At 37.4% G+C, this 27,538-nt stretch overlaps 2 protein-coding genes and 1 non-coding gene across 3 annotated transcripts; 1 reads left to right on the top strand and 2 right to left on the bottom strand.

The window, feature by feature from the left end:
- The first annotated feature begins 746 nt into the window (after positions 1–746).
- Positions 747–14,164, top strand: sri (sorcin). The gene is made up of 8 exons (XM_053326560.1): positions 747–865; positions 5,698–5,742; positions 5,849–5,918; positions 7,033–7,076; positions 8,716–8,863; positions 11,803–11,916; positions 12,710–12,768; positions 13,802–14,164. The coding sequence occupies exons 1-8, from the start codon at positions 815–817 to the stop codon at positions 13,826–13,828; spliced, it is 558 nt and encodes a 185-aa protein (XP_053182535.1). The 5' UTR covers positions 747–814; the 3' UTR covers positions 13,829–14,164.
- Positions 10,730–10,801, bottom strand: trnap-cgg (transfer RNA proline (anticodon CGG)). Its single transcript has one exon. It is a non-coding gene; the product is annotated as a tRNA-Pro (tRNA).
- Positions 14,165–15,664: 1,500 nt separating the features above from the next.
- Positions 15,665–21,664, bottom strand: LOC128366917 (procathepsin L-like). Its single transcript, XM_053327678.1, has 9 exons — positions 21,545–21,664; positions 20,746–20,865; positions 20,314–20,370; positions 19,209–19,298; positions 18,956–19,054; positions 18,737–18,847; positions 18,116–18,281; positions 17,611–17,719; positions 15,665–15,776 (listed from the first exon to the last, which is right to left on the bottom strand). Exons 1-9 carry the CDS (start codon positions 21,662–21,664, stop codon positions 15,665–15,667), a joined length of 984 nt encoding a protein of 327 aa, XP_053183653.1.
- Positions 21,665–27,538: the final 5,874 nt, after the last annotated feature.

Raw genomic sequence — 27,538 nt, 5'->3', positions numbered from 1 at the left:
ACTGTAAACACAAACTGTCAATATTTTAATCTGTATATAGCTGTATCTTTTATCTGCATAAACATAAATCACCATTTTAAACTATGAACTTAAATTATTATCCAAATATGAACTCAAATTACATTTAGGCTCTTACAGTTAGAAGATGGATAAATAGGTTTTTACACAGAATTGGGTGATAATTTATAGTTTAGAAACCAAAACCACTTTACCACTTTGACCTATAATAGTGCAAAGTGAGATAACTAATTATTTTTCAATCATTTATTTATTATTTTTCACATCTTATTTTACACTGCTTGAACTGTACTTTATTTTGAAAACTGTTCCTATTATTTGAGACTCTTCCCTTTACAGTACAGTGTCTGGTTTATTTAAGATTATTTAATACAATGGTAATAACTTGTGTGTTTGTTTAGTTTCTATTAACCTTCCTCTCTCATTCACATACAAACCTTTTATTTTGTTAGGTCAGCGCTGTGTGATGTGATTGGTCGAGTTTTAGACCACGTGGTCACTCGCCGCCAATCAGAGCGCAGCAGATGATATTTAACAACCCTCACGAAGAATTCACCTTTTCCTGTCGTATTTTATCCATTTTCATTGCGTTTTATCGCTTTATATTAACCATTTCAACCCGTTCTGGTGATTCAGGCAAGTTTATAACACTTTATACTTCCGGTTTCCATCGTTTTGTGGTGTGTTAGTGTGCACAGACAGACACACCCTCTGGCTTAAAGGAGCTATAACCGCCTCTTCTCATCGTAAATTCCCCATTTTGTTGTTTTCTTTACAGTAAACGTGACACTCAACAATGGCTTACCCAGGACCTTACGGTGCAGCCCCCGGTGGATTCCCAGGAGTGGTAAGAAAATGCATTAAAACATGTTTAAATATGTCTTAAATAAAGCTGTATATGTGCAGCGACCATCCTGGGATATCCTCCCTAAACAGTCCGGAAGTGTGGCTGGCCGTGCATAGATTAAACCAGAGCTGCAGAAAAATGCACAAGACTGAAGCTGTTTTATCTTCAATTATATTAAATGTTTCTACATGAAACACATCAGGATCATTTCAGAGGACTGTCTGCATTATAAAGCCATTATTGTGTAATTAAAGGACAAGTTCAGTGTTTTTTAAATCTGCGTTTAAAAACAACTATTAAACCAAAACTGTGAAGCTTCTATTGAGCTCCAGCAGTGTGAGTTAATCATATCAAGTGATATCTGACACATTTACAGTGTTTGTAGCATCATATCTCCTCTTAGTGTTTCCTGTTGAGCTGTGGTGGAAGTATAGTAACAAAAAGAGAGACTTTGGCACTAAAAAGACTGAAATAATGAAATATATCTACTTATTTTAACTCATTTTGGCAGCTGAAGCTTCATATTAGCTTCACATCAACTTTTAAATACATGTTTACAGTCTCCCTTTTAATGTAATGCACTGAAAGTATATTGGTAACACTCAAGCAGCATATAAAAATACTCTAGTACACAAATATAGATTGTATTTATCTATTAAAGTAAGATTTTGATTTACACTCAAAGTACATTTTGCATTAGATTATAAATATATGTCAGTTGTACCATCATCTAAAGAACATTTGCATTATATTAAATACTTAAAATAGTTCCATTTAGCACAGTCAAGTTTACTTAATACAATTAAAGTTGGGTTTTTGTACAACTTTAATACTATTTAAGTGTAATTAAGTGTAAGTATAAAAACACTATTTAACAGTCTGGACTCAAGTGCACTTTAATATGCTGTAGTATATTAACATTAAGTGTTATTAAGTATTATTAATATTACTAGTGTAGTGGTATCTTCTTTATGAAGACAAAGTATTTATAGACAAAGTAATGTTACAATAAATTATGTAAATTTAATACAGAAACCTCTTAAAACTCCCTCTGTGTGTTTCCCTGCTTAGCTGTAGTGGAAGTATCGTATCACATGTCCAAAACAGCTGATTTAATACATTGATTTAATAGTTACAAGTGTTTTTACGTGTGTGTGTGTGTGTGTGTGTGTGTGTGTGTGTGTGTGTGTGTGTGTGTGTGTATATAATCTTAATGAGTAAGGAAACATGTGGTGGAGTTCAAAGTACAATATTTCCCTCTGACCTGTAGGTGAAGTATAACGTGGTGTTCTCAGGTGCAGTAGCATTAGAGTAAATGTACTTTTATTATATTTCATTATTTTATCCAGCAGATGTTTTCCTTTAAAAGTTTGTGTGGAGGAGGAATCAGCTGCAACCCAATCATTAACAGATGTGTTGGGAGGTTTTAAGCATTGAGTCAATCAGTATTATTTACAGTGTGTGTGTGTGTGTGTGTGTGTGTGTGTGTGTGTGTTTGTGTGTCTCTCTGTGTGTGTGTGTGTGTGTGTGTGTGTGTGTCTGTATCTGTGTCTGTGTCTGTGTGTGTCTGTGTGTGCGTGTCTCTCTGTGTCTGTGTGTGTCTGTGTTTGTGTGTGTCTGTGTTTGTGTTTGTGTATGTGTGTGTGTGTGTGTGTGTGTGTGTGTGTGTGAGTGTATTTGTGTTTTCTCTTGGAAATAAAATAATGATTGAGGGGAGCACACACACACACACACACACACACACACACACACACACACACACACACACACACACAATAGATAATGAGATCAATCCTTTCCAGTGGTCAGTATAAACACACTGAGTCAGCTCTGGTTGGACAATGTAAAGCAGGCGGGCGGCTGGTGGAGCTCACGCCTCACTGACTCACTGAGGGTCTGAGTGAGTGAGAGACTGAGGGACTGAAAGAGAGTTTTGTGCTGATAAAGTGACATTTCTTAGATTTATTTCAGATGAGGTGAATTAGAGAGATGTTGCACGGATTTCCTCTCACACATTTGGACACACACATGTTTGCCAACGTGCATCAGCTCTCAGTTAGTTAACAGGAAAGGTTGCAAAATAACCAAAATACCCCTCTTGAATGCAGCCTGGTTGCTTCACTCACATCTCACTTTATTTGAAACATATTCTGTGTGTGTGTGTGTGTGTGTGTGTGTGTGTGTGTGTGTGTGTGTGTGTGTGTGTGTGTGTGTGTGTGTGTGTGTGTGTGTGTGTGTGTGTGTGTGTGTGTGTGTGTGTGTGTGTGTGTGTGTGTGTGTGTGTGTGTGTGTGTTGCTTTATCTTCCACTCAGAAAGCATGAGTCTGGAACGACTTTATAGTTTAAGTTTTACTAATATATTAAGATTTTTTGGGCTTTAGCTTGTACATTTTTTAGCATCTGAATCCCTTTTAAACACATTTTCATGGATGTTGGAGTCATGTTTGACCTGCTGTCCTCTGCTGAATATTATAAGAAATTTAAATTTAGTTATTCACTCTGACAACTGAACAAATTATACCACATCTGTCTTTAAAGTGTCACAGATTACTGGAATAACTGACCAGTCAATGGAAAGTATTGATAACTACAGAAGTGTTTCCTATTAATTATATAGACCGTGGCGGCTCGTCATGGTCTAATTTGTGCCGCTACAGTCTCACAGTGAGCTGAACTCGTCTGTACACTCGTTGTTTTAGGGCTGAGCAGTATATTGAGTTTTTTAAGATATATAAATATATTTTCAAACGAGATATAGGACAACATATTATCTTCTTTAGTGTGGATTATATTATTAAATTACTGAATGAAGTTGTGATAGTTTTCCACCGTCTCTGCTGCAGTTTGCTGTCACTGCTTTGCTCTCCTCTCCTCTCTCTCTCTCTCTCTCTCTCTTTCTCCTCCTCCTCTTCCTCTCTACTCCTCTCTCTCTCTCCTCCTCCTCTCTCTCCTCTCCTTCCTCTCTCTCCTCTCCTTCCTCTCTCTCCTCTCCTTCCTCTCTCTCTCCTCTCCTTCCTCTCTCTCCTCTCCTTCCTCTCTCCTCCTCTACCTCTCTCTCCTCTCCTTCCTCTCTCTCCTCTCCTTCCTCTCTCCTCCTCTTCCTCTCTCTTCTCTATCCTTCCTCTCTCTCTCTCCTCCTCTTCCTCTTCTTCCACTCTCCTCCTCCTCCTCTTCCTCTCTCTCCTCTTCTTCCTCTCTCTCCTCCTCTTCCTCTCTCTCTTATCCTTCCTCTCTCTCCTCTCCTTCCTCTCTTCTATCCTTCCTCTCTCTCCTCTTCCTCTCTTCTATCCTTCCTCTCTCCTCCTCTACCTCTCTCTCCTCTCCTTCCTCTCTCTCCTCTCCTTCCTCTCTCCTCCTCTTCCTCTCTCTTCTCTATCCTTCCTCTCTCTCTCTCCTCCTCTTCCTCTTCTTCCACTCTCCTCCTCCTCCTCTTCCTCTCTCTCCTCTTCTTCCTCTCTCTCCTCCTCTTCCTCTCTCTCTTATCCTTCGTCTCTCTCCTCTCCTTCCTCTCTCTCTCCTCCTCTCTCTCCTCTCTACTCCAACCGGTCGAGGCAGATGTTCTCCCACTCTGAGTCTGGTTCTGAGGGTTCTTCCTGTTAAAAGGGAGTTTTTTCTCTCCACTGTGTCTCATGTGTGAATGTTGGGTCTCTTTAAAATTAAACCTGAAGAGTTCGGTTTAGAACCTGCTCTATGTGGAAAGAGCCTTGAGATAACTTTGTTGTGATTTGGTGCTATACAAATAAAGATTGATTGATTGATCCTCTGCTCTCAGAGAGTCTGTTCTGCTGCAGGAATACTACTACTTTATTGCTCCTCACTGTTCTGTATAAAAGGTCCTGACACTGAACGGAGGACAGAATTGCTCCATCAGTAAGCAGCTACAGGACTCTGTTGTGTTAGCTGTGGTCGAGCGAGCTAGAGAGTGAATGAAGAGAGGGAGCGCTGCCAGTGAATCAGGTCAATACAATGTTGTTTTCTGGTTAGCGGTTACGTTCAACAGCACAAATAAACTTCCAGTCAACCCTGCAGCTCAGCCTCAAACCTCTGAAGCTGAAACGCAGCAGCAACATTATGCTGCTTTAGTTGGTTCAGATTATAAAAGCAACGTCTTAATGAGAAATCTTCTTTATTTCCATCTGTTCAATAAATCAACTCTGATCCTGATCCACTTCTAAAACATCTGGAAGTCTTTTACTGATAAGCAGACGGTTAGTTTAGTTATTAGAAGAAACACAATACAGAAAAAGTACATTTACTGAAACAGTATTTAATATATTCATGAGTAATGAACTAGTTGAACTTAAATAAACACTTCTTCTTTATTTGTTTTCAGAGCTGAAATATGGACATTAGTCTTTTTTTTCTAGTTAGTTTGTTTCAAACATTTATTAACTGGTAACATTTCTTTCCTGAGCTTTGTGAGTGTGTCATCACCGTTCAACCAATAGATATAACTTCTTAATGTTGCTTTCAGAGTGAAACCAGGATGGTGCATTTGACTTAAAACTGTACAAATCTTTCACCATAGTCTCTCAAAGTTCTGTACTGTCATGATAAATTAATATGGAAGCTCAGATTATACTTTAAGATTATAAACTGTATCTTTGAGGTTTTTTTTTTTTTTTTTTTTTTTTACAGCTGATTAGACAAAAACAGACTATATGAATGCATCACTCTGCCTTCTGTAAAATCATAACAGCACAATATAACTTATAGTCTTTAGGTTTTCACAGCAGGATATAAACTGGAGTCATTAGGAGCAAAATAAGACAGAAACAAGCAAATATAAAAGAAGTAAATCCACTGAATGCTTCCTGTTTCTCTCTCTGCAGCAGCAGGATCCTTTATATGGATATTTCTCAGCTGTGGCCGGACAGGTAAGACTCACCTGCCCCTCAGTGTTTCTGGATATTGATATTTATCTCATCTTTGTGTGGTAGTTGGTAGTTTATTGTTATCTGACTGTGCTGTGACTGTTGACAGGATGGACAGATCTCAGCAGACGAGCTGCAGCGCTGCCTCACACAGTCTGGCATCTCCGGCTCCTACCAGCGTAAGAATGAATCATCTGCTTAAATACAAATACATCCTCAATTGCCTCAATAGCCATGTGAAAGTCAATGTAAAGCGTTTATTTCTAGCTGTGTGGAGTGTAGCTCATGTATTACAGATTGCGTGCACGTGGTTGCGTGCACGTCAGCCTCCTCTGGCGGAGGGACTTTGGAGGCAGGGCACGAGTGCAGCAGAGAGGGAGGGGGGAAGGATCTGAAAGTTGTACTTCTTCAAATTTGATGCTAAGTCCTCTCTCTCCTCAAAGTTACCAACTGCAGCTTTAATATAAAACCATCTGGGCGTTCGCTTTGCTGATGAATCAAATTTGACTTGTATAAAAGTTAAAGTGTCACCTTGGCTCGGTCAGTATCACAATATAAAAGTATATTATAATTATATCTCTATTTTAAATGCCATCATAAACAATATGATATTAACATGAAGTATTGTAGCTATCAGAGGACAGCCAGTCATTATACAAGCAGCAGGATGAATAGATGCTGACTGTTTGTTGGAGGAAATACACAAAGTCCTTTAACGAGTTTAAACAAGCCTTTCTTTCTTTATTGGACACAATGTGAAGCTCACATCTCCTTCCATCTTTTTAATGGTTCGGCCCCCATCAGATCACATTGGTCAGTATTTGGCTCCTTTGTATGAAAACAAGTGTTGCGTCTCTGCTCTAAGCTTCTTGTAAACACACACTTGTGGTTTCACTTCCTGTTGAGCTTCATCTGAGATTGAAATTAACCATGAGAACAAACAAGAAAGAAGACTACTTCTGCTGAACATGGTGGTTTCAGAGGTTTTTATTTGTAGTCTGCAGTTCACAGAAAATGTTAGCGAGCAGAGCGTCTGTGAGGTTAACATGGTACCAAAAACTCCAGGTTGAAAAGTGCAGAGTGTGGTTAGCTGACTGTTTCTAGGTTTTTGTTTCTGTTGTCAAATGAGTTGATGATGTATCCATTAAAACATAATTACATTATAAGTCTGAGTCCAGTGGTGGAAAGTAACTGAGTACATTTACTCAAGTAGTGAACTGAAGTACATTTTAAGCTACTTGTATTTCCATTTCATGCTACTTCACACTTGTAAATTGTGTTTTTATGTTACAGCCTTCAGCCTGGACACCTGCAGACTGATGATCAACATGCTGGACGTATCCTTCACCCATCAGTCATTTAGAGGGGACAGTGATGGGACACTTCATGGATAAAATGATAATGATAATAATAATAATAATAATAATAATGTGTCTGAGTTTAACGTCAACATGCATCATGTAAAATACAGCAAAGGCAGAGATATGACAAGTTCATGCTGCTTCTTATGTGTACACATGTGGATGAGAACATACTGCAGACAGGGAAAGCACAGTGTTAAGTGGGGGAGTCATTACTTATCTTCATATTTTAAATAACAGCATTTAACTAAAACTGAAACTAGCACAAAACCTGTAGAAGTTGAGAAGTCAGGGAGCTTCTCATCTTTTATTATTAATACAGATAAAATACTTAAACACACTGAATAAAACATGGTCAACTTCCTCCACACCAATCTGAGAAAACATTGAGTTTATGGAGCTTTGAGCACATGTTGATACAAGAAAGAGTCATCTCCAAAATGTTGACATACAGCTGGAAGAACTCTATTGTCTGAATAATATTTAATTGTATGCTGAAGCATTAATATTTATTTTAATAATAACTAAGAGCCTCAGAGCAAGAATAACAGACCCAACCTAAAAGTAAACACATGTATGAGGACAGAGCTGTCTACAGACTTTTGGCCACGCAACTACTAATATTAATACTATTATTACTACTACTAATACTACTACCGCTACTACTACTAGTACTAAAAATACTACTACAACCCCTGCAGTACTACTACTCAGGGGTGCCATAAGGGGGTGAAAAATTAGGACGATTCTAAGGGCCAATGACTGACAGGGACCCTAAAAAAATATTAGAAGGTTATTAACATTTCATCTATCATTAATAGAATATTTCATTTACAATTAAACTAAGGCTTTATTTGTATGCAGAATGTTGCATGCATGTTTGCACAGTGTTATATTTTCACAGCTCAATGTCAGTAAATATCATACAGTTATTATTAGACTGCAGGAGAGTTGCAAGCCTTCACAGGTAGAGGTGTGGTTACAGAACTTGTGCATGGTTGGTGTGACTTATGTGTGGTGATAGTGGGGCCCAATGTGATATCTTTTCATGGGGCCCAAAATCACTGGCGGCACCTCTGCTACTACTACCAATAATAATAATGATAATGATAATCAGAAGAGCACTTTTTATACAATAAATGCAGTTCAAAGTGTTTTACAACAAAATAAATTAAATACGCCAAATGCTTCACATTGAAAAGACATAAAAAGAGCATAAAGCAATGTTAAAATAAATAAAAGCATTAATGTGCCATTATAGTAGGACAGTAGTTTAAAAAATATATAAAATCAAGTAAGATACAACATTCTAAAAGTAGTTCAGTAGTGTTTCAGAGTGAAGATGACTGATAGAAGAGCCCTAACCCTTACTTTATTTTTGGGTGGAAGTAAAGGAACATGTGATCAATGGTGAGGAATCTTCTATCATCCTCTTTTCTCAAGTCTTGTGTCATTTCCTGTCTCAGCAAAATAACTTTAATACTGACTGCAGAAATCCTAAATCTAACCTATGAAGCTTCTAGTTATCGTTGTATAGTTTGAGCCTGTAAAATTAGAGTAATGAGAGAATAACTGGAGACATGTGTGACTGTTCCTTGACTGAGTGCTGCGTCAGAGGGACATGTCCGGCACTATGGGCTTCAATGAGTTCAAGGAGCTTTCTCAGGCTCTGAACGGCTGGAAGAACACCTTTGCATCCTTCGACCGGGACCACAGCGGGACCGTGGAGGGTCATGAGATGCACCAGGCCATCTCCACCATGGGTAAAATCATTTGTTGAATATATACACTGCGGTTTGTCTCTGCTAAGTGTCTAAAATTAGGAATAAAAAACTAACATTTAACTGCTGAGATTTTCAGAGTAAAACCATAGACTGTATAAAAGAAATGGACGTAACATCAGTGACGTCACCCATTGGTTTGTGGACTGCTGCTCGGAAAGCCAATAGTTTAGAATCTAGGCAGCGCCATCTTGAAAATTTCAGGTGCATGCTGGGAAAAATAACAACATGCATTCTACTTATATGGGCATGTGGCGGGGCCGTTGGCTGAGCAGGGAGGTTGCTATGGTTGCGAGGGCTGGATGTCGAGGACATTGGTCAATCAACCTGTCAATCAGGACGTATCCACGCCCTAATGCATACCCTGCTTTATCGTCACATATAAAATCAGACCACCATACTGCATTGAAGAAGGCTTTAAACTAGCGATTGAGACCATAAACACATTTTGAAAACGTTTACTGAGGTTAGAAATCAAGTTGAAGTTGGTGAATTCTCCATTGACTTGTATAGAGACGGTCGCCCCCTGGTGGCCTTTTGATAGAATGCAGCTCTAAGTTACTTCCGTGTTTGCCTCATTTCAGAGGAACAGAACTCCCCGCCTGCTTACAACAAATGTCATTTATTCGATTAAATTTTCCAAAACAATGGTAAACAAAATGTGAACGTTTTTTTTTTTACCATTTGTGACTCATATTAATGAACATTTTTAGCCACATTCACTACAAAACACATTTTGAGTTTCATATACTGCTGGAAAGTTGTGTAAAGTTTCTTAGCATTCTAAAGACATCACAGTATTGTCTTTGTGCTCCAAACATTAAACAAGATACATCATGAACTGTCACTGAACATCACTGAACTGTGATTTTGAGTATAACACGACTTCTCACTTCCCTATTCTACTGGATGGGAGTCACTGTGATGCAGATGTTTGGTAATTGCTTTTTAGTTTAAAATGTTCTTTATTTTAATAAAACGGGGCGTATATTGGAAATGTAAAGAAAAAACCCCCCTTTTAATCATGTAATATAGCAAAGATATGCTCATTTTATCCAATTCAGACCCAAACTCTTCGTACATCCTTTTATAAGATTGAGAAATCACCACTGCAGTCTTTACCTGGTCTATGGCTGTTGAGATTGTTTGAACTGATTGTCAAATTTCGTTCAAAGTTCACTGAGAGTGCACTGAAATTCACACAGTAACCAGCACTTTTTCTTCAATTCAACCAGTCACAAAGGCCAGTTTGCACTTTAGGGCTCTTTTTGCAGCAGAGAAACAGTTTATTCTGCACACACACCCAAGCAAATATTATACACAAAGATAGGCAGAGCTTCAGAAGTCAAAACACACACCAGTATCTCCTGTTATTTTCCACCAACCCACAGCTTGTTTCACCTCATTCTCCCTCTATCATACCTCCATCCTTTATCTCCTGCATTCCCACAATTAACACATTCCTGCTCTGCACGTACACCCTGCCTCCAACTCTTTCACAGAAATGATCTTTGCAATACCATAAACTCCTTACAACACCTAAGAAGTTTGATTTTGCATTGGTTTTTAGTAGAAGCGATGGTTTAAACAATAAATGGACTGTCTGTTTTTAAGTTTTTATGTACTCCTGTGTGTCCATTAAAAAGCAAATATAGGTGTAAAGGGAAGGTTCATAGTTTTCAAGTCTACATTAAATCAACAGTCACTAGCCCAAATGAACATTGAAACATGTTTTTCTGTCTGTAATCTGACCTCAGTGTCTGTTTCCTGTTTTGTTCAGTTTGTCACATCCTCTTTACTTTCTAATCATGATAGATTTAATGCTTTAATGTCTTGTAATTAAAGTATGGGCTCGTCCGGGAGTTGAACCCGGGACCTCTCGCACCCGAAGCGAGAATCATACCCCTGGACCAACGAGCCACTTGTAGAGACAATTATTAGTCAAGTATGTCTTCAGTCAGGAGCTTAAATATAACATGAAGTGTGTTTATGTGTGTGTAATGATTCCTCCTGTTCATACTGACCATTAGATCCTTCATCATGTTTACAATGGAAGTGATGGAGGACTAAATCCACAGTCCTCCTTCTGTGGAAACATGGATTTAAAAGTTGATGTGAAGCTAATATGAAGCTTCAGAGTCCAAATGAGTCAAATCTTCATCTTCTATGTTTCAACGTTACAGTGTTTTTACTAGCAAAGTCTTTTTGTTACTATACTTCCACCACAGCTCAACATATATATACTATATATACTATATATACTATATAAACCATATATACTACACCACAGCTCAACAGGAAACACTAAGAGAAGATATGATGCTAAAAACACTGGAAATACTAACAATACTACATAAAGTACTACTAGTACTACTACTACTACATAGAGTACTCAGATATCTCTTGATATAATAACTCAGACTGCTGAAGCTCAATAGAAGCTGATCATCTACTTTTAAATGACTGAGTGGAAACACTGTGGATTTAGTCTCCATCACTTTACATTGAAGCTCATTAGAAGGTTTTAATATCAGTATGAACAACCGGAGGAATGATTATAGAGAGGAAAATGAACACCTGACTGCTGCTTTAATATTAATATGAAACTGTGAACTTGTCCTTTAAAGCCTCTTTTTTCTTCTTCTTTGTGATGTAATCCCTCATAGTTTCACTGGCTGGTTAAACATTCAAGTTTTTACTGCTGTGATATAATTACCTCAACCTCTGTTACTGTTAAAAAATAAACTTTTATAATGTCATAACTTTATATAGTTATAGTAACATTCTCACCTTTGTATGTGAGTCTGTATTTTTATATGTGAGGTCTCGTATTATATTTTAACCACTAAAGTGTGCAGAGAATCATTGGATGTCGGCACTTCACATAAAGTGAAACTGAAAACTGATTGATTGTGTTTCAGGCTACAATCTGAGCCCTCAGGCCATGAACTGCATCATGAGGCGCTACAGTACACACGGCAGGATCCCCTTCGATGATTTTGTGAGCTGTTGTGTAAGACTGCGCGCTCTGACTGGTGAGTGGGCTGAAACATTTATGGCATCTGACTGTCATCATAAAAAAACTAAACAACAAAAGTAAATGAGTAAAATGAATTTCAGCAGCACCTAACAGCAGAGGAAACACTGAGCTAACAGACTGGTAGCTCATTTGTTAATTTAATAAGTAGATAAATTATAAGATTCAGCTTGTTTGAGCAGTTTGCCTCGATGATCTGTAGCTTGTTTTAGTCTGCCGAATAAAACAAAGAATGAAGGAAAGGAAGAAGGAAGGAGGGAAAGAGGGAGGGAAGGGGGGAGGAAGGAAGGAGGGAAGGAAGAAGGGAGGGAGTGAGAAAGGAAAATAGGAAGGAAATAAGGAAGGAAGAATGGAAGAATGAAGGAATGAAGGAAAGGAGGACGGAGGAAGGGAGAAAGGAAGGAAGGAAGGGAGAAAGAAGGAAGGAAGTAGGAAGGAAAGGAGGGAGGAAGGAGGGAGGGAGGAAGGAAGGAAATAACCAAGGATGGAAGGACGGAAGGAGGGAGGGAGGGAGGGAGGGAGAAAGGAAAAGAGGAAGGAAGGAAAGAAGGAGAGAAGGAAGGGAGGAAAGAAGGAACAGTCAAAACAGACGAGGTCAATTAGAAGAGTAACTCAAAGTCTCAAAGCTGCTGGTGTTTTATGTTTCTGTGACTGAACTTGTTATAAATTTTACAGCTACAGTCATTCAACATGGCCGAAGTGTTAATATAAAGACCCTTAAAGCCCATTGTGATGTTAAAGTCAGTGTTTCAGTAAAAAGCTCATTATTATTATTATTGTTTGTTTTTCAGATCAGTTCAGAAGGAGAGACACGGCCCAATCTGGCAGCGCCTCCTTTCAGTACGATGATGTAAGTTCCCACTACTGTCTGTTTTTATTTTTATTTTCTAAAGCTCTGACGTTGCTTCTCATCTGAGTCTGTCATCACTGCAGAGGAGAAGCTCAGAAAACACAAAACGTTTCACTGATACAGTAACAAGCTGATCTCATACTGATATTCAGCCAGTGTGTGATGGATCAGTGGATCAGCTGCATGCATTAGTCCATGTACTTAGGGCTGGGCAATTAATGGAAAAATAATTGAAACCGACATTTAGAAACTCTAGTCGACTTAATCTTGCTCATGTCAATTAATAGTGGTGTTCACTGTTGCCATGACAGCAAAGGTTGCATATCTTTAAGGAATTTGAAAACTTTCCGTGTGATCATTTTAACCTAAACCATGATCTTTACATAGTTCTAATCAAGTAAACTAGACATTAACCACAGCGTCACACCTTAAAACATCTTTATTTACACTCCCTAAAGATCCTCATGTGTGAGGGCAGCAGTGGAAAACACTAAACTAAAGAAACTGTGAAAATACCACAGACTGAATAGAAGAAATGGACGTAACATCCGTGACGTCACCCATTGGTTTGTGGACTGCTGCTCGGAAGCCAATAGTTTCGAATCAAGGCAGCGCCATCTTGAAAATTTCAGGTGCATGCTGGGAAAAATAAAAACATGGATTCTACTTATATGGGCATGAGGCGGGGCCATGGGCGGAGCGGGGAGGTTGCTATGGTTGCGAGGGCTGGATCTCGAGGACATTGGTCAATCAACCTGTCAATCAGGACGTAGCCACGGCCTAATGCATACCCTGCTTTATCGTCACATATAAAATCAGGGAGGCCAAAATGTCCCAAATGAACATCATACTGCATTGAAGAAGGCTTTAAACTAGCGATTGAGACCATAAACACATTTTGAAAACGTTTACTGAGGTTAGAAATCAAGTGAGAAGTTGGTGAATTCTCCATTACTGTAAGACTGCAAGATGATTGATGATTGAGAGTTGTACAGTTTAACAGCATTAAATATGTTTCTCTCTCTTTCTCTAGTTTATCCAGGTCACCATGAGCGTATGAAGAAGAGAGACCAAACAGACGGGACATACTCGCCTTTTAAAATCTTTTCATAGTAACATCACAACATGTCATTTCTATGTGTGTTAATTTTTAATGATGTTTGTATGACGAGGATTAAAACGTCACTGTCACATTCCATTTTAACATGAACTTAACGAGTAAAGTATATGAACTAACTAAGAATATAAAGTAACCACTGACATACATTAGCCTGCCTGTATATTGGAGGGCATTATTATCACTCTCTCTCATCTATAGCCTTTTACCTCAAGAGTAATCACATAAACCCAAAGAGCTCGGCAGTGTAATCATGTATGAAATTAATAAAAAAATATCTCACACACTGATGTTTGACTCCTTTGTTTGTTTTTTATTAGACAATGCATTTAATTTTCATTTAAGAGTTGATGACATTATATTCATGTTGTTCATTTGCTTGTTTATTTATAACCTAAATCACAGTTTTTACTTCTAGGATACTGCTGCAGAAACACAAAAATACATTTAATACCAAACAGAAAAACACCTAAAGAAATAATTTACATCCATATACACAGTATTTAAATCTTGCTCTAAAATCTTAATGTTTTTGTTCATAATCAAAAAGAGAATCTAGTTCAATCCTGAGTAGTTCATGATTTTCATAAATCACAACATAAAAAATGTTTTATTTGCATTTATCATCTTTCATAAGACTCAATGCTGAGCAGAAGTCGAGTAAGATGTTATATCTTCATTAAAGGTTAGAGTTAGGGTTAGGGTCTTTGCTGTTGTGTGTTGGGGCAGCAGCATCAGAGCCAGCGATACTAACAGACTTGATAAGATCATCAAGAAGGCTGGCTCTGTACTGGGTCTCAGGGTTAGGGTTAGGGCTCTGTACTGGGTCTCAGGGTTAGGGTTAAGGCTCTGTACTGGGTCTCAGGCAGGAATCTTTTGAGACTGTGGTTGAGGGAGGACGTTGAATAAACTGTTATCCATCAAGGACAATGAGCAGCATCCTCTCCATCACAAAGTGGACGGACAGCGGAGCAGCTTCTCACACGAAGGGACAGATACAAGAACTCTTTCCTGCCACATGCCATCACACTGTATAATAACAGCTAAACAACTCTGGTCATAACTTACAGTCACTACGGACTTTATTTTCTACACACATCACACATTATTATACTTTGCACTAAAATTAACACTGTCAATTAGTTGTATATACTTTTGTACATTACTTTTTATTTTATTTTATCTCATTTGCTATATGTTGTTATCGTCACTGTGTGTAATGCTGCTGCTGCTTCACTGTAATTTCCCAGTTTGGGATCAATAAAAGTATATCTATCTATCTATCTATCTATTTATCTAAATCCTGAGTTCACATTTGACTGGCTGTAGTAGATACTCATTTACAGTACTTTGGATGCTGGCATAGTGTACTAATGTCTTTATGTTAAATATACAAAACATATCAATTTATACATTTAAACTTTCTCTTTGCATGTGATATGATGAATATCTTAACTTATGATAAACTACACAGATAAATTAGCTGTCACCACATGAACTGCACAGATCAATGTCAAAGTGACTATAATTAGTTAAACAATATTTTATATATATATATATATATATATATATATATATATATATATATATATATATATATATATATTATACATTTACTTGCAGACATAAAAGGCTCAAACAAAGATGCAAACCGAAATTTAAAAAAAACACTACCCAAAATGTCCACCAGGGGTCAGTAATGGCTCAGTATTGAATCTGAAGAGAGATCAGTAGTCAGGGAACGATCTCTTCATCTAGCCCCTCTTTCTTCTGCGTCCTTCATATTTCCTCTCTCATGAGCGGATAGCTGGCGTCACTGGCGATGCCACAGTGGTTACCACAGTCACGTGCGATCCGAAGGTAGCCCTCTTCCCCCCAGGACTCCCCAAAGCTGTCAGAGAATAGATAGTGAGAGAAGGTGTTGAACATCATTAGGTCAAAGCTAAAAAACAACCTGTTGGACACATTAAAGTCCATGTATAGTAAGAATAAATGTGTTCTGAGTTTGACATACCACAGAAAAGTGTGATGTTAACCATTCTGCCAAATTTGAATGATTAAAAAAATCAAATGTAATTTTCTTCTAAACACATTAAATAGGTCATAAATGTATTTCTAAAAAGTGTAAAAAGCATTTCAACCATTTAGATTTGAATTGTGGAGCTAGACTTCACAAACTGTGTTTCAAGATATTTTCCCTAGTTGATTAGCATAAACCCGCCCCTGCTGCTGTAGAGGTATAAATACATTCAGCACACACTAGGGTGACATCAGCAAAATTGGGCCATCAGGTAAAATGGGCCATTTAAGGCCCATTTTAAAGAGCATCTTAGCTCTTTAAACATTGACAGTAAAATGGTAAAATGGGCCACTCTTTTAAGGTAAAATGGGCCGCCCTCTGAATTGAGTTTTAGCAGATATTTGAATGGTTCCTCTTATTAAGAAATATTTATATTGTTAATATATTATTATATTATGCATGTATGATATGTCTGTTTCCCATTTTCCTCTCTAGGTGTGTGTTTGTGTGTACACAACTATGTTCGTCTGTGCATATGAGTGTGTCTGTGTGCACTCTTGACATGCATGCACACATACACACTCACTCACTGTGTGTGCCAGCATGATTTGTGCACATAAACCACACAAACTTAAAAGGGAAAAAGTGAAAGAGGCATGTAAATAAATAAGTAACAGATGTTTAAGGAAAGTAATATTAAACTTATGATTACAGACAATATGTCAAATAAAACAAAAAAACGGGGAGTATAGAAGAGGTTAACAAAGAAACAGAAAGGAAAATAAAGGATGTCACTGAGGGAAGAATCTGTAAATACAATCAGTGGGTAAAGGAGAGGAAGAGGGGAGCATGAGGTTATTATAGGAAGACAATCCAGAGAAGCCAAAAAGTGATCACACACTCTCTTGCAAGAGCATGGAATATTTCTTATGAAATAGTTGTTTTGATGCAATTTAACTTTAATATTATATTGTTATAGTGCATAGATGTGTTTTGAAATTAAAGTTTATTAGATTGTTTTATTAGAAATTACTCTGTTTCCTTTGCAATTTTAGTGGCCTATTTTTACTGATCAGCCGGCCCATTTTACCTTAACACTGCCGATCTAAAAAATGTGGGGTAACTCATCTTTCAACAGCTGTAGGGCTTAAACAATTATATTTTCTTACATATATTCCACACAAAAATATTGATAACAAACCCTTTTAATCATAAGAATACAAATAAATGTCATACATTGTTCTTTTGTTAGTTTCCCATGCCATTAACCAAAAAGTGGCCCAATTTAGCTGATGTCACCTACTACTACTACAGGCTACAGTTAGCCAGTTAGCTGAATTATACGCCGAGCTAGCAGCCGAGTTAGCCGCAGAGCTAGCTGCTAGCAGCAGAAAGCTCTCACACATAGTGTCCATGCTTCTGGTAGAGGTGGTGACTTTCATTGACAGGTGACACTTGGTAGGGGGCGGGACTTCAGCGAACTCGGCGGCCACACCAACAGTGTTTGGGAGAAGAGAAAGAGACTGATATTTTAAAAAATATATAATATATGAAATTAGGCTTCAAAGTTGTGTAATCATTCAAATTTGGCAGCGTGGTAAAAAACACACTTTTCGGTGGTATGTCAAACTCAGAGGACATATTTATTCTTACTTTACACGGACTTTAACAACATGACGTAATTCAGACTGGTGACATGTCCCACCTGTTCTCGACAATCCAGTATTTCTGACCCTCTGCAGTCTCTCCGTAGCCCACTAACAGCATGGCGTGGTCAACGTTGTCTTTGTCACACTCAGGGTTGAAGTAAACACCTGCACACAAAATACAAAGAGAGTGACTCTGAGCCTTTATTGTTATTTAAACTGGACGTTTTCTTTATTTTTCTACTTCCCTAAAGTGGTACAGTCCTACCTTTTATCATTAGCTGTCCATCTTAGCCATCACACTATATCAAATGAAGTGATTACATAAAATGAGGGTACATCAGTTAGACTGAGCTGTGCATGGTTGTGTAACAAACAAAACTGGATTGAGTCCAGAGTTTGTTTTTATGTTTGAACTAAACTGAACCATACATAGCTCTATGCTCTGGAAGTGTATCAGTATCAGTAAACTGTAACTCTACATAATGAAATAACATTTCTAAACATGAAGACACACCAACAGTGTCCTTTAACAAAGAAAACTGATCTCTGCCAAGGACTGACCATTCTTGTAGAGCATGAATTCCAGGTTGCTGGCGTGGATGGCCACAGACACAGGACCCACTTCATGCAGAGCTTTAGCCAGTGCATATTCATCCTCTTGTGGAACCTTTTTAAAGACTTTGCTCTGGGCTGCATTGGCTGATCGTTTGTGGTGGCACCGTTGCTTCTGTGGAGAAGAAGAGGAAGAACCCAGTTTTGAAAACAAAGAACAAGCAACAACAGAAGCAATGTCCTCTTTGCAGTAAATTTGCCAGCATGTCAGCCCCAAATTGAGGTCATTATTCATACTACACTATTTAATACTGTGCAACATTTCCTTGAATTGATGTTACAGATGTTCAGTACTACACTATTATTTCATCACTTTTTGATGTTTGACTTGTAATAAATATATTTTCCCTAGTTGATTCAACTTAAGAGGAGTTATCAGTCGAGGAGCTAATTAGCTATCTAACTGCAAACTGACATCAACAGTACACCTTTCCTTGGACGTGATTGTCATCATTCGTTAAGGTGCAGGACAAGGTGTGCATTCATTTTTGTAAGTTGGATAAGGAGACTTTAACAGGAAAGCTAATGTGGTTTGTTGAGTGTTGTATTGTGTAGCAAGATGCACATTACCTTTCCAGTATACGGGTAGGTACTGAGGTCCAGCGGCTGGCCTGTCTTCTTGGCTAACTGGCCCTCGAGGGCCCCTGCAGCACTGAATGCCCAACAGGAGCCACAGATTTCCTGGAAGGTGTAGAGCATTGGGTAAGGTGTTTAGTTAAGACTGTGGCATTGAGGATTACTATTGAAGTAAGTCATACATTATATTATCATGGACCTATATCCTCTGACCTGGTCCTTGACTCGAGTCATCATGCTTCTCTTGCGGTAGTCAATACTCTTTGGCGGCTTCAAAGGACAACTCATATTGTCAACCTTTTCTTCTGTGGCCTAGAATCCAGAGAAAACAGAGACAATGAGTTTAAGGTATGTTATATCACATTTTTGTAGATTTAACAAATGAAATGCATAAGCAATGCTGATAGTTCCACCACAAAACTCAATCAGGCCTTGAACATGAAGTCATAGCCAAGTGTCCACTCACCATGTCTCTGAAGTCCTTCATGCACTGCGGTGGCCCCAGTTTCTTGTAATAAAACCTAGTGGTTTGGCCTTTTCCACCATTGGATTCTGCCTGTAAAAATATACATTCAGGTCAAACTTTCATGTATGACATTCCAGCTGTTTGTAAGATGAACATCTTAGCAGCACTCAAGCACTTTATGGTCTCCCATATTCTGGTTCTGTCAAGAGTAACACGGTTTTATGCTTATTGTTTATCTGTGGGATTATTGTAATTTGTTTATTGTATTGTATTGTACTTTTAAAAAATATATTATTATATTGTTATTGTATTTAACATAAACCTGCCCCCAGGGACTAAAGACGGAAATTAGCTGCTGGCTATAATCTTGCGTATTTATGTGTTAATGTTTTGATCAATATGCACTGTCCCTGTTTTCTCAAATTAATAAATCTACAAATCTACATGAAAGCACATACTTACTGTGTTCAGTTTAGATGAGTTTGTTTCTGTTATTTTCTGTTATTCTTCATTTAAAGCTGGACTGTGTATATTTCAGTGTAATTCTATTTCAGTCTAATTTCATATACCATTTGGTGGGTCAATCTTTAACAATGCACAGTATTTTATAAACTGATTTGTTTTGTAAAACCTAAATCTGCAACTATAGTACCTACAGCTGTAACTACAGCTGTTCAAATATTATAGTGGGGTACAAATTACAATAGATCCTTCATGAATGTAATGCGGCAGAAGAATCAAAATAGTAAACTAAAGTGTAAGCACCTCAAAAATGTATTTAAGTATGGTATTTTAGTAAATATGTACAATGGTCTTTCAGTCTGCCTGTCTGTTTGTCTTTACTGTTAAAACTGTCATGATAACACAATTAGACTATCCAGTCGGAGGCATTTCAATGATATATGAAGACAGGAAGTAGTAAGTGATGTGAGAGTAATGTTGCAATGTGTATAAATGGGTTGGTCTAGATACAAATCACAAATACCAGTCACACATAGTTTTGTCTAATCTGACACAAAGTTACCAAACAATCAGTTCACCTGTCAAAGTATCCATAAAAATAATGAATACATTTAGAAGTCATAAATAAAGAAAGAAATCTTACATGATTTGATGGATGTTTTCCAAGGCTTGTCATCTTCTCAGCCATTTCCTTGGAGGTCTGGACGAGGAGAGTTACATTTTATGTCATGTTTCAGGTTTTTGGGTTTTAGTTAATGTTGAGTCTTAATCTGTACTGGTTCGCTTTGGTTATTTTTTGCAGACTTTCTGTCCATCTACTTTTCAGTCCGTCAATAATAATAACATATTGTCTCACTATCCTTACACACAAGTATAATATAATAATATGTAACACACACACACACACACACACACACACACACACACATATATATATGTGTGTATGTATATATATATATATATATATATATATATACATATACACATATACATATATATATATATATATATATATACATATATACATATATATATATATATATTTAAATTTAAATGTCTCAGTGTTTAAACTCACCATGTCTCCGAGGGAGTTCATCCCCAGTCTGTAGGAGTGTTTTCCCTGTTCTGCCTCCTTGTTGTGGGCTTCAATCTTTAATTTGTTCTCCTCCCAGATGGTTCTCCGATATTCCTCTTCCTAAAATGTCCAACACTAATTTATTGCATTGGCTTGAAAGAGTAGACCACACCTAACTTAATAAATTACATTTGAGATTACATGTAAGAGTTAATGTTATGTCTTCTCTCATGAAGCTGTCCGCATTCATTCTGCTGGCTTTTAAAACCAAGAAACATATCTCGTCTGGCTGCTGAAGGCTGTTCCTGTAGCTCATCACAGTTCCTGTCTGATGTCTGCTCTGTTTCATTTGAAAAATGAAACACTTAATGAGCATGATTCTGTTTAATCCTGTTGAGACTTTTGCTGTTATATTAAACTAGCTTATTCCCAACAGTTAGGCATCAAACAACAGACACAGACATGTTGCTGTCATATCAACCTTAAAGGATATGATCAACAAATCCCATGTGCTATACTACTAACTACAACTATAACTACTAAATATTGTGTGTGCAATCTAAAGCCTGATATATCTTATTCCTCTGTCCCATAGATCTGTGTTCTTGTCCAAAAACTATTAAAAACACATCAGTGAGCCACACCGCTGCACTGGGTGACATGTTCCTTTATGAGTTATTATGAGTTTGTTGAGGTTAGAGTCCAACAACTAACAACATTGATCATGTTTTCAGTCTCGGTGAGCATGAGCAACATGAGACCTGTAGGAATGGCTCACACCAACCACATAAATACGTACATAATATTGTTTTCCATGTTTGATTTTCCACTGTTCCCACTGATCATCTAGAGAGGTGTCATTATTACAAAAACCCAGATCTGAGGCCACCAACAGCAGCATGCAGACACACAGCAACATCCTGAAACAGCAGCAAACCCTTCATTTATAGAGTTTAGCTGTTAGATTGAAATAACTTATTTCTAACAGTTAATGAACACAAGAGAACAGCAAAAACACTCAACAGTACAATAATCACATTCCAGTCTGTATTAAAACAATAGTCAGATGGTGTTTTAATAGAGTTGGAATGCAGTTTTCTATTAAAACATTGTTCATTCAGCAAAGTAACATTTTACAGGAAAACAGTATTCCAAAACCTTTTTGGTAAACTCAAACAATATTAGGCTTACTTTTTACCAAAAAAAGAAAGAAAAGGAAACAAAAGAGGCTTATCTTTTTACAGGAGAAGTTCTTTGACTGGCGCTCTTTTCTTCTTTAGACTTTTGTTTCAGATGAACAACTAAGGTTACTCAGGTTACCCGATGTGGATGCAAACGCCCTCAAATTACAGTCAATAAAAACACCATTAAAAGTTTTACCAGGAGTTTGTAACCTGAACAACATTCAACTGAGACAGAGACAGCAAGGTGAAATGTGGAAGAGAGAGAAATGAAAGTGATACTTATGGAATACCAATAATTGAGATCACCTTTCACAGGTACCGCTGTCAATCATTTGCTCTTGCTGAGGGGGAAATATCCTGCCTAGTGTGGTCACTAGATGTGTCACTAAACTCAAAGATGATTTTTGTCTGGATGGTAGCTGGCTCAGCCTAAAGCTGCATGACAGATTGAAGTGTCAGACTAGGCAGTGAGTGCTGACCAAATGTTACGGATTCTGTTACTGAATTGCCTCAAATATCTTCAGAGTCATATTTTAATGAACTGTTTAGCTGTAAAATATGGAAGTTGAGTGCTTGTGTTCAGTGTAGAAGCAGTACTGTTTAAACTGTCAGTATACATGTGCCGTCATGTGTGTATACAGTAAACTCCAAATTTAATTACTTCTCATAGGATTATTGATCTTGGCAATATTTCATTATATATACCTACACCTTATGTAGAGTAGCACATTTTACCTGAAATCTGGGGAGAATTCATTTCATTTCAATAAATGTTAATGATCCAATATTTTAGCAAAAATCAAAGATGAAAGAAATAATAATATTGCATACTACATCACTCATAATACTGCAGTACTGTACTTTTACTGTAATACTGCATACTACATCACTCATAATACTGCAGTACGTTTACTGTAATACTGCATACTACATCACTATAATACTGCAGTACTTTTACTGTAATACTGCATACTACATCACTCATAATACTACAGTACTTTCACTGTAATACTGCATACTACATCACTCATAATATTGCAGTACTTTTACTGTAATACTGCATCACTCATAATACTGCAGTACTTTCACTGTAATACTGCATGCTACATCACTCATAATACTGCAGTACTTTCACTGTAATACTGCATGCTACATCACTCATAATACTGCAGTACTTTCACTGTAATACTGCATGCTACATCACTCATAATACTGCAGTACTTTTAGTGTAATGCTGCATACTACATCACTCATAATACTGCAGTACTTTCACTGTAATACTGCATACTACATCGCTCATAATACTGCAGTACTTTTACTGTAAACTGCATACTACATCACTCATAATACTGCATACTACATCGCTCATAATACTGCAGTACTTTCACTGTAATACTGCATGCTACATCACTCATAATACTGCAGTACTTTTCCTGTAATACTGCATACTACATCACTCATAATACTGCAGTACTTTCACCTTAATGCTGCATACTACATCACTCATAATACTGCAGTACTTTCACTGTAATACTGCATACTACATCGCTCATAATACTGCAGTACTTTTACTGTAAACTGCATACTACATCACTCATAATACTGCATACTACATCGCTCATAATACTGCAGTACTTTCACTGTAATACTGCATGCTACATCACTCATAATACTGCAGTATTTTTCCTGTAATACTGCATACTACATCACTCATAATACTGCAGTACTTTCACCTTAATGCTGCATACTACATCACTCATAATACTGCAGTACTTTCACTGTAATACTGCATACTACATCGCTCATAATACTGCAGTACTTTTACTGTAATACTGCATACTACATCACTCATAATACTGCAGTACTTTCACTGTAATACTGCATATTACATCGCTCATAATACTGCAGTACTTTCACTGTAATACTGCATACTACATCACTCATAATACTGCAGTACTTTCACTGTAATACTGCATACTACATCGCTCATAATACTGCAGTACTTTTACTGTAATACTGCATACTACATCACTCATAATACTGCAGTACTTTCACTGTAATACTGCATACTACATCGCTCATAATACTGCAGTACTTTCACTGTAATACTTCATGCTACATCACTATGATACTTATAATACTTATTTTTATGCAGAACTTTTACATGTATTTGGAGATGGCTGTATTGGTTTTATAGTCAAGGATCTACACTACAATACACAAACAGAACAAGAGAACAAGAAGAACAAGTAGATACAGTTTAGTGGATTTTAATTAGACTTTTGTGGAACTATTCGTTTAATAACGTTACAAATAGGCGACAGTTGAGTTGGGTGTGACGGACGGTAGAGACAAAATGAATCAGATCAATAAAAGGTTCATTTGTGATTGATCAACAGAAGCACAAAAAAACTCCCTGCACACGTCAGCCCAACAATACAATAGTACAGTCCACCTGCCTGTTTTATTCTGAATACTCCTTGATTAAGACCGAGTCACACCCATTTCCTTGTTGCCGTTTTACTTTCACTTTCTCCAAACGACATCGGTTATGATGAAAAAAAAGGTAACGTATCAAATATTTGAACAGTTTCAGACGTTATTCGGTTTTTTACTACATGTTTAATCTTGCTGATGCTTTCATGTACCGTATCCGTTAATAAATTTATAATTGAAATACGGATTTTTGTCACTCGACGGTTCAATAAACGTGTACTATTATTGTACTATTACGTATTATTTCATCAAATAAAAGAAAAACTGGATTAAGCTAGTTAACGTTCCTCTAACGGCTGTTTTAACCGTCACTGTAACGGTTTTAGTCAGTTTTTTTGTCTTTTAACGTTCATTTTCTGTTTTTAGATTTTGAAGTCTGACGTTTGGTAACACCAATAATAAATCTGGACAAAGAAGCAGATACAGACGGTGTGGGTGAAGCTTCAGTGGTAAGATATACAAACATGTCCTCTATGTTAGACATTTTAAAGTTTGTAAGATGTGGCCAGGTACTTGCCACCAAAACTGATTGTGGTAATGGTTTTCCTAGGCAAGGCAAGGCAAGGCAAAATTTGTATAGCACATTTCAGCAACAGGGCAACTCAAGGTGCTTTACATATAGTGCAAATAAGGAACATAAAAAAAGCAAATTTGAGAGAGAAATAATTAAAACAGCTAAAATATAAAAAGAAATAAAAACAGAAAGGGAGATAAAGCAGCTAAAACAAGAGTTAAAACAGTCTAAATATATATAAATTTGCAAAAATAATGTTACAGTAGGCTACAGTTAATAAAAGGCAGCAGCAAACATGAAAGTCTTCAGTGTTGATTTAAAGGCAGTGGGGGTTCAGTTAGTGGGTGCAAAGAAACTAAATGCATCCTCACCATGTTTACTTCTGACTCTGGGTACAGATAGAAGACCAGGCCCAGGTGATCTGAAAGGTCTGGGTGGCTCGTAGTTGAGTAGAAGGTCAGAGATGTATATTGGCCCTAAACCATTTAGTGCTTTGTAAACCATCAGGAGTATTGATGCAAAAAGATCTGAGGACTTTCTTGGTGTTCATGCTTCCTACATTCCAATAAAGCATCTAAAAACAAAAATCTTATCAGATGGGGGGTCTGTGGTTTAATTTGTGTCAGTTTAGGGACTCTTGATGTTAAAAAGTTTGAATACCACTGGCTTTCACTGACACAAAGACCACTGACCCTCCCTGCTTCCTGTACAGTTTCCACCCCCTGAAAAAACAGGATGAGATGTGTGTATTGATGTTGAAAACAACTGAAGGAACAGTGTCAGAGATATGCTTATATGCCTTTTTTAGTAAATCTAATCCAGCCCAAAAGCAGTCAACCTAGGGGAAACACTGCCCATCTATTTTTGCTTTAAGAGATTTTATTACAGAAAGTGGAAGCTAGGAAAATCATACACACTGTCATTGTGTTACTTATGGATGGAATTATAGTTAAAGTATTCTCTTTTTTGCTTAGGTCTCCTTGGAACCCACTCAAGGATGCTTGGAGGGCCGTTGACCCCACTTTGGGAACTACTGGTTTAGGGGTTGTTAATATAAAAAAGTATGAGAACCTCTGTTCTAGGTGAAAACATGTGGGACTATTTAAAACTGTGTGAGAACATTAGTTGCATCGCTGAAGAAAACATAGTAATGGGTGAAAAGAATCAAATAACCTCGCCCTAATTCTTAGTAGTCCCCATCAAACTACTGAGGTTCAGCTCAGTACTATCTAATAGTCAGTCCTGCTAACACAGTTGGATCTTGGGTGTGTTTGTGAAAGAAGAAAGTTTTACAATGAGTGAGCCCAAGGAGAAAGAGGAGGGAGACCCATCCTCTAACACCAGTCTGTCTGGGGAACACATCAGCGAAACTGAACCAGAGGGGTAAGATGATCTCTAAATGTTTCCATGTCAGAGCTCAGCTGTAAAATCAGTATACCATTATTGAGGACTTTCCTGAAGCCTAATGAAGAGGAGGACATGTTGCTGAGTCAGAAATGTGATCCCTGTGGTTATGGAAACTGATAACCTGGTCGAAATCTCACTCATTTTGGGGTTTAATTGTCTCTCCCTCTCTTAATGAACTACAAGGATGGAGCAGCAGAGACCAGACTCTCCTGTATCAAGCTGTGTGTCCATGAAGAGCAGCAGATCTATGGAACCTGTTGTTGTTTTTAAAGGAGATGGTACTGATACAAAGTAAGTCATCATAATGTCACTGTAAGACTGTTAATACCAAGCTAATTCCTTGTGTGCCAATATGTGTGCATGCTTTATTAATCTGTGTATTAATTTATTCTTAAGAATTTCCATGGAAACAGTTAAAGATTTAATTTTGCGAATTTTTAACTAGTTATTTGAAATGAAAATCATAATGAAAGAAAAACATCAGACACTTATTAATTATTATTAGACCAGACTCTCCTGTATCAAGCTGTGTGTCTATGAAGAGCAGCAGATCTATAGAACCTGTTGTTGTTTTTAAAGGAGATGATCCTGATACAAAGTAAGTCAACAAAATGTTATTGCATAAATATTAATATTAAACTAATTTCTCATCTGTCAACTGTGCACAGTGTGCCAATATATGCTCACACTTTATTAAACTCTTGGGGCCCTTCTGTGTTTGGATGTTCTCCCCATGCCTGCATGGGTTGTCTCTGGGTACTCTGGCTTACTCTCACATTCAAAAAAACATGTAGTTTAGGTTCATTGGTGACTCTAAGTTGCCCGTAGATGTGAATGGTTATTTGCCTATACTATATGTTAGCCCTGTCATGGACTGGTTACAGTGTGTACTGTGCCCTGCCTCTCACCCAATGTCAGCTGGCATTGGCTCCAACACTCCTTCAACTAGAAGAAGATCAACAGTCAAGAAAGTGAATGAATTTTTTAACTAGTAAATTGAACATTTTTCATGAACACTTACTATCAGTCCAAGCAGAGTATTTTTTACAACTCTTAATGGAAACATTAAACATTCTTTTATCAATGTATTATTTGTGTCAGGATGGAGCAGCAGAGACCAGACTCTCCTGCACCAAGCTGTGTGTCCTTGAAGAGCAGCAGATCTATGGAACCTGTTGTTGTTTTTAAAGGA

Source organism: Scomber japonicus, chromosome 10 (assembly GCF_027409825.1).
Source record: "Scomber japonicus isolate fScoJap1 chromosome 10, fScoJap1.pri, whole genome shotgun sequence".
In the NCBI taxonomy this organism is placed as follows: Eukaryota; Metazoa; Chordata; class Actinopteri; order Scombriformes; family Scombridae; genus Scomber; species Scomber japonicus.
Note: the sequence above shows the minus strand (reverse complement) of the source record. Positions and strands in the feature narration are given on the sequence as shown.

What these genes read in the sequence shown, in the direction of transcription:
- sri (XM_053326560.1), top strand. Translation starts at nt 815, where the DNA reads ATGGCTTACCCAGGACCTTACGGTGCAGCCCCCGGTGGATTCCCAGGA. An exon ending in CATCTCCGGCTCCTACCAGC is followed by an intron (nt 5,919 to 7,032) that starts GTAAGAATGAAT and finishes TTTATGTTACAG; the next exon opens with CCTTCAGCCTGGACACCTGC. An exon ending in CCTCCTTTCAGTACGATGAT is followed by an intron (nt 12,769 to 13,801) that starts GTAAGTTCCCAC and finishes CTCTTTCTCTAG; the next exon opens with TTTATCCAGGTCACCATGAG.
- LOC128366917 (XM_053327678.1), bottom strand. Translation starts at nt 21,664, where the DNA reads ATGTTGCTGTGTGTCTGCATGCTGCTGTTGGTGGCCTCAGATCTGGGT. An exon ending in TGAACTCCCTCGGAGACATG is followed by an intron (nt 20,371 to 20,745) that starts GTGAGTTTAAAC and finishes CTCCTCGTCCAG; the next exon opens with ACCTCCAAGGAAATGGCTGA. An exon ending in ATTCATGCTCTACAAGAATG is followed by an intron (nt 17,720 to 18,115) that starts GTCAGTCCTTGG and finishes TTTTGTGTGCAG; the next exon opens with GTGTTTACTTCAACCCTGAG.